The 7,691-nt window shown below is 57.6% G+C and overlaps 1 protein-coding gene across 1 annotated transcript; it reads left to right on the forward strand.

Annotated features, from left to right (window-relative positions):
- Positions 1 to 448: 448 nt before the first annotated feature.
- Positions 449 to 5,954, forward strand: LOC121332516 (protocadherin-10-like). Its single transcript, XM_041398025.1, has 4 exons — positions 449 to 2,937; positions 4,086 to 4,144; positions 4,247 to 4,335; positions 4,548 to 5,954. The coding sequence occupies exons 1-4, from the start codon at positions 463 to 465 to the stop codon at positions 4,793 to 4,795; spliced, it is 2,871 nt and encodes a 956-aa protein (XP_041253959.1). The 5' UTR covers positions 449 to 462; the 3' UTR covers positions 4,796 to 5,954.
- The last annotated feature ends 1,737 nt before the right edge of the window (positions 5,955 to 7,691 follow it).

Here is a 7,691-nt window from a genome sequence, read left to right on the forward strand (position 1 = left end):
AGGGGCTTAACCATCTGGTAAAGGTTAGGACCGGCACGGCGGGGGACGCGGCCGGGGGATTTGGCAGCAGCCGCGATCTGGGCTCCTCTTAATCTACCGCGGGTCCGAACGCAGCATCTGCGGGGTAATACCGGTGCCCCGGGCAGCGATCGGTCTTGCTGGAGCTCCCACTGCCGTTAACGGGGTCTCCCCGAAGGTGGTCCCTTCCTCAGGTGCGTCTGGCTCCGGTAAACAGATTCTGCTGTGGCCCCGGGACCCGGATTGCAGCCCCTTGCGGGGGCCAGCAAAGAAAGGGTTAAACCACTGCCGGTGGCCGCGGCTCGGCCCCGCAGCTCCGGGCAAGGCCCTCCTCCGCCGCCCCCGGGAGCCCTAAACTCTTTGAAAGTGCAAGAGGCAAGGGAAGGCGAGGGCAGAGGCGGCGGCGCGGGCGCGACTCCTCGTTCCCGGGACTGCCGCGGGGCCATGGGGGCCGGAGCAGGCTCGGGGCCGGGGCAGCTCTTCCTCCGCTCCCTCCTCTTCCTCCTGTTGGCCGGACCCCCGGCTCTGGGGCAGCTGCGCTACGCCGTGCCGGAGGAGCTGGAGCACGGAGCCTTCGTGGCCAACCTGGGCGAGGACCTGGGACTGGATGTGTCCACCCTGTCAGCGCGGAGGTTCCGCATCGTGTCACGGGCCGGGGCCAGGCAGCACCTGGAGGTGAACCTGGAGAACGGGATCCTCTTTGTGAACGAGCGGATTGACCGGGAGGAGGTGTGCGAGGCCGGGGGGACCTGCCTGCTCCACCTGCAGCTCCTCGTCGAGAGCCCACTGGAGCTCTACCGCGTCGAGGTGGAGGTGCTGGATATCAACGACCACGCGCCCACCTTCCCTTGGCAGGAATACGTGCTGGAGGTGGCCGAGTCTGCCGTGCTCGGTGCTCGCTTCCCACTGGAGAGCGCCCAGGATCCTGACGTGGGCACCAACTCCGTGCACACCTACCGCCTCAGCCCCAACGGCTTCTTTTCGCTGGAGGTGCAGACACGCAGTGATGCCAGCAAGTTTGCAGAGCTGGTGCTGGAGCGTGCCCTCGACCGCGAGCAGCAGCGTGTGCACCGGGTGCTGCTCACTGCTCTCGATGGTGGCGTCCCCGAACGCTCAGGCACGGCGCACATCCTCATCACAGTGCTGGACGCCAACGACAACGTGCCTGCCTTTGACCAGCCCTCCTATGGTGTGAGCCTTCCTGAGGATGCTCCTGCTGGCACTCTGGTCATCCAGCTCAATGCTACTGACCTGGATGAGGGCCCCAACGGGGAGATTGAGTACTCCTTCAGTGGGCACGCACCGCCACGTGTCCGGGAGCTCTTCCGCGTGGAGCCTCGGAGTGGGCAGGTGCTGCTGAAGGGCCGCCTGGACTATGAGCGGGCCAGCCTCCATGAGCTCTACGTACAAGCCAAGGACCGTGGGCCTTCAGCTGTGGCTGTGCACTGCAGGGTGCTTGTGCACCTCCTCGATGTCAATGACAATGCGCCAGAGGTGACCCTCACCTCTGTGTCCACACCCGTGCTGGAGGATGCCCCCCCAGGCACTGTGATCGCTGTCATCAGTGTTCTGGACCGGGACTCTGGGGACAACGGGCGTGTGAGCTGTGAGGTCAGCCCAAATGTGCCATTTGAGCTCCGCTCCTCCTTTCGGAACTACTACACGCTGGTCACCACGCAAGCGCTGGACCGGGAGGTTGTGCCCGAGTACAACGTAAGCATCACGGCTCGAGACATGGGCTCACCTGCCCTGCTGACCCGCAGCACCCTCACCATCCCTGTGTCTGATGTGAACGACAACGCGCCGCGCTTCCTCCAGCCCTCCTACAGCGTCTATGTGATGGAAAACAACGCACCAGGTGCCTCCATCTGCTCTGTCAGTGCGTTAGACCCTGACTGCCAACAAAACGCCTACCTGTCCTACTCCATTGCCGACGGGCACATCCACGGCATGCCTGTGGGCACCTACGTGTCTATCAACTCAGACAGCGGGCACATGTACGCCCTGCGCTCCCTCGACTATGAGCAGATCCGCAGCTTCCAGATCCAGGTGCAAGCACAGGACGCGGGGTTTCCCCCACTCAGTGCCAACGTCACCGTCCACATCTTTGTGTTGGACCAGAACGACAACGCTCCGGTCATCGTTTCCCCCATGCCGCGCAACGGCTCCGTTGCCACTGAGCTGGTGCCGCGATCAGCCAGGCCTGGCTACCTCGTGGGCACGGTGTCAGCGGTGGATGCGGATGCGGGGCTGAACTCTCGCCTCTCCTACCAACTCCTCCAGGCTACTGACTTCACCCTCTTCAGCGTAGCCCCCGACACGGGTGAGCTGCGCACGCTGCGCTCCTTTCTGGAGCAGGATGCGAGCCGGCAGCAGCTGGTGGTGCAGGTGCGGGACGGTGGACAGCCAGCCCTCTCTGCCACCGTGTCCCTCCTGCTTTCGGTGGTGGAAACCATGCCCCAGACTCTCTCCGACTTCAGCGAGTTCAGCCTCCCTCCAGAGGTCTCCTCCTCTTCCCCGCTCACCCTCTATCTCCTTGTCTCCCTGGGCTCCATCTCCTTCACCTTCCTTCTCGCCATCCTCATTCTCACAGCCATTCGCTGCCGCGGAGAGCGGCGCTCCCGCCAAGGGGACAGCTGCTCGCCACCTCGCTGCCACTGCTGTCCTGGGTCCAGACCCTCCTCTGATGGCCTGAAGACTTCCAACCTGACGGCACAGCCTCCTGCAGGGACCACGACTGCCACCTGCCTTGATGTGCCTGCGGGCGGCCCCCCAGGCTACTGCTACAAGGTCTGCCTTGGTCCTGAGTCTGCTCAGAGCGACTTCATGTTCCTCAAACCCTGCAGCCCCCCCCGGAACAACGAGAAGGATCCCGGGAAGCGGTCCCGGCCAGACCAGCATCTCCAGGTCTCCAAAGAGGTAAGACATTGCCCAGCAGTGCTTAGCGGCACTCCGCAGTCCCCCCAGCCCCCTCCATCAGCCTCTGCCACGAGGGAAACCAGGCACGGCTTCTCCCAGAGAACAACCGGAGCCTTTGATCAGTGCGGGAATTAGGAGCCGTCAGGCAGCGGGATCTCCACCGAGCTTCCCGACGGGTCTAATTACCGGGGGAGCGCCAGGCTTGGCTGAGGCGAGAGGAAATCCCTTCTCACCGTCTTTTGTACCCATTAGAGGCAAGAGAGATGCTCCAGGGCCCCAGGGGCAGTGGGATGGTGGGGGTGGCTTCTCCTTGGCGTGGGTAAGCAATTCACACTGGGACAGTGTGAGCATCGCTGCTGCTCTGCTCCCCCTGTGCTGGCAGGGGCCCGCAGCGTCCCGGGCCTGGCTGCTGATCTGCACCAGGCTGTGCCAGCAGGCAGGGAGTGGGGTCTTCGGGGCAGGATTTTGATGTCAACATTTGTTAGGTATTGAAATGAGGAATGTCTCATTTTCCCGAAGAAAGACTCTCCAAAACACGATTACAAGGATGGAGAGTGATGAGGTGTCTAATCCACTTACATTTGACTTTTAATAAACCAGCCCTTCCGAGGAGAGCCCAAGACTCTCTGCCAAGAGAGTCTCTCCATGTGTCTCCTTGCACCCCCGGACTCTCTCCCCTAATACTTAATTAGATTTTCCTGCAGCTTTTGCAACCCTCCTGGGACATCAAGAACACAGCTGATTTCTGCATCTCTCACCATTTAGTACCTCAGACCTCGGCTAAGTAAACATTGCACATGCAAAAAAGGCTGTTAAAAATTAGCAGAAATAGGAAAACCACCTGTCTCTCCCCAGAATGACAGGCTTAAAACCCCCAGAGGCAGAGGACAAGCCCAGAACCACCCCAATATCTCAGGAGGGTGAGGAAGGTCCAGAAGGGAACAGGCTGATTCCATGCTGTCTCAGTTTCCCCAGAACAGGAATGTGCTGCTTGATTCTCCACAAAGGACACAGGGAAAGGGGAGATGTCCTGCATCCCTGCCTGCTGAAGCCTTGTGCTGGCAGGGCTGGGTTTTTTGACAAAGGGTCCCAGGGCTGATTGACAGAGGGTCCCAATAACCAGCCTTGCTGTTCCCTGTGTTTTCCAGGCCAAGCAGCCCAACACAGACTGGCTGCCTCCGAGCGCACAGAGACCTGCCCTGAAAAGGTACCGAGTCCAGCACTGGGGAACACAGGGAGAGGTGGAAGGGGGATATGGGAATGGGGAGGTTATGTCTGACACAGCTTTGAACCAGTCTCTTCTCTTTAGCTCCCAGAGCCTGGAAGATATGGGGGAAATCCGTAGAGCCCTCCAGAAGGAACACGAGAGGCTGTGCACACTGGTGACCCCTGTCTCTGGTTAGTATTGGGATACTGGGGCTGATACAATTTCAGACCCTCTGGTCACTTTTGGAGGTGCAGTGGGGGCATCACATCCCTGTTCCCTGCAGTGGTGAAGTTTTGTGGGTGGAAGGGGTGTCCAGGCACCAGGATGGAGGCTGGTGACACAGGGATTGCAGCCTGGGACGTGGATGTGACCTGAGCCAATCTTACACTCATCTTTTCTCCAGAGTTTCAGAAGGCTTCAGCAGGCCCCAACAGCATCTGGACACCCCAGTACAGCCCCTTGTACCCAGCCCTGGATTATCAGCACAACGTTTACATCCCTGGCACCCCCACTCTGCTTTCCAGCAAGGATGGGCCCCTGTTCCTGGGCCGGGAGAACAAAAACAGCTTCTCCACCTTTGGCAAGAGGAAGAAGATGACAACTTACTGTGACATGCATGACAGTGTGGTTATCAACAACGACCTGAAATAGCCTGGATGGCTCTATCCTTGGAATCTTCTGCATTATTTCAGCTGCCAGGTCCACCCACAGCACGCACCTCCATGTATGGAGCACTCAAGACTTTATGGGGCTGCTGGGAGAGTGGCTCAACAGAGCACGTGGGAAGGATTTAAGGAGCAAGAGACTGAAAATTACAGGGATTGGGGGGTGGTGGCGGGGGGAATTTCTCCCATCTCATCTTGCAGAGCTGTATTGGCAGCAGGTGCTGTTTGAGGTCCATATGACCAGATTTAAGCACATCTGCCTTGAGTTCACTCATTCCCGTGTCCCCTTAGGGACCATTCATCTCTGTAAACATTGTCACTCCTTTGTCTTGTCTGGCTGTATGAATGTACTGAGCTGCATGCCTGTATCTCTGTCCCAGTAGGCATGGAAAGCGTGTCCAGACCAAGCCTGGTTCAGCCAAGCCTGACCTTACCCACTGGGACAGTGACCATTGCTCTGTCCCGGAGATCCAGCGGGATGTGTTGCATGTCTAGAGCAGCAATTGGTGTCTGTTTTCTCTGGGAAGTGAGTGCAAAACCCAGCCTTCATGAGTGCTTCTCTTCCAGCCCTGATCCAGCACCTGCAGGGCTGGACATAGCCCGGGTCCAGGGCAGAGCCAGCCTTTGCTCAGGAGCAGCACGTGCACACACGGACTGGATGGCCAGAGGGGCTGCTAGCTTAAGCACCTGAGAGATGCACAAGGTGAGGCCCTGCTGGGTAGCTCTCTAGCCCAAGGCAACATCATCTGAACAAAAAACAGTTTCCAATCATTGGAGTGACCCCAGCACAGGTGACAGTCTCTTCCCTCCAGCCCCTGCCCTCACTCGGATCTCTGTGTTCCCCAAGTCCTGAATGCCTGGAGGAATCCCTGCACTGGGGGCCCCACATGCACAGGACAAACTTCTCCAAGTGTGCCCTGTTTCTCTTTTAGAACCTTTAGCTGGCAGTCAGGAGCCCTCAAGGGCAGGACTCCAGCCCCAGCACAGTCTCTCCCCTGCCTTGTGCACCCTGCACCTGTCCACCAGTCTGTCTGTCATCACTGCCAATTGCTCTGGTCATGGGACAGTTCATTTTGAATCCATCTGTGCAGAACATGACAGCTCTTTCTAAACTGAGTTTGTTTCACTCTGTCTGATTTGTACCAATAAATTGTATTTTAATAGCTCACCCTGGCTCCTGGCTGTCCCTGAGTTGCACATGACAGCAGGGATTGCTGCACAGCTCTTGGAGCAGCACTCCCAGCTCCAGGAAATACATCTGTCCTTCTGAGTTCTGGAGCAGAGAGCTCATTTTATTCACTTCACCTGGATTCTGGGGCTCAGGGTCCCTTTCCCTACTTCCCTGGGCTCAGGAGCACTCTGGAGTCATGGCCAGAAGGAGCTGGAGATGTCACACAGCTCCTTGCCCAATGCTCCAGCTCGGGCAGGGGGAAATTTGCACCATGGTGGGGGCATCCACAAGCTGCTGGGGAGAGGGGCTGGACGTGGCACTAATGGCAGAACAACTCGTGGTTGTTACAGTGATTTCTCTGGTTAATTTACCCTTAAACCCTGTGTCCTGGATAGCCACTCACAGCTTGCCTCAGGGGCCACAGAGATAACCTGGATCTGTGCCAGCTGTAGGGGCCAGCCCCCTGGGGATAGGCAAGCCTGTGTTTGTTGGTGGGATGTCTCTTGGCTTGATGTGGGAAGCAGTTGGCCTCCAGATGAAGTCCTGAGGTGGCCAGGCCACGGTTGTCCTTCCCATACCCTGAACCTGCTGGTGGCTGGCTTGGGGAGGCTGCAATGCGGCTTTTGGGATTAACCCAGAAAAGTCCTTGTCTGCAAGTGGGCAATGTGCTCTTCAGTGGAAGCAGGGCCAGGGAGCACTCAAAGGGGCCTCGTGGGGCCAGGGGCCCAGGAGGACAAAGCTTTGGACATGAAAGAGACCTGGCTGCTTCTGGTGACTTGAGTCCCAGCTCACATCTGCCTGACTGCGGGTAGATGAAATATTCCCTGTCCCAATTAGACAGTGGGATGAAGGATTTTTTGCTGCCAAGTGCATTCTTCAAGGGTCTCCAGAGAGTGTTAAGGGTAAAAAAGAACCCCAAACAGCTACCCTGAGACCTCTGTACAGTAACAGCCTGTTCCACTGCTTCAAAAGAACAAGGGAATTATGTAAAGCGATACAATAAGATTAATAACAGCCTCAAGAAGTAATAAAAGCATCAAATGGACCTGAGTCCCTGCAGGGCAGCAAGCCTCTCCCCCTCCTGGATTAACCCTGGCGGTATCTCTGCTGTGTTTTTAGGTGGTGCTGGTCAGGCACTGGGAGAGGATGCAGCCCCCCTGCAGGAGGGCCCGGCTGCTTGCTGTGCTCCAGCTCACACACCAAAAGCACCCAGTGCACCCTGAGCTTCATGGCACCAAGGGCTAAATGAGCACATGGAACTGCTGTTTTGTATCAGATTCCCAGGTGTGGCTTCCCAAAGAGGAATTGATCTCAAAACTGACCCCCAAAACCCACAGGCATTTGAAAGTTGCATTTTGTATCTCTGTCTTTGGAAAATCATGGGGTCGAGCAAAAGGGCACAGGGATGCCACCTCCCCTGTCACTCCCAGAGTATTTTCTTGGCATTTTTTGATCCCTACTACCAAGCCTCAGTGATGCCCACTGAATCGCCTCCATGTGCTGTCCATTACTCCTGACCATGACAAATACACACACACACACACACACACACACACACACACACATATCTGTACTTCTTGCTGACCCCCAGGTTTGCATGTTCAGTTCAGGCACCTTCCAAAAGGGATTTGAGCAGCACAGCACCCAGCCCAGGCCCCAGCACCCCACCTTCCCCCAGAATCTGCTTTTGCTTAGTTGAAGGAAAACCTGC

The sequence above is a fragment of the Onychostruthus taczanowskii genome, unplaced genomic scaffold (genome assembly GCF_017590055.1).
Source record: "Onychostruthus taczanowskii isolate IOZ18803 unplaced genomic scaffold, ASM1759005v1 scaffold14, whole genome shotgun sequence".
Taxonomy (NCBI): Eukaryota; Metazoa; Chordata; class Aves; order Passeriformes; family Passeridae; genus Onychostruthus; species Onychostruthus taczanowskii.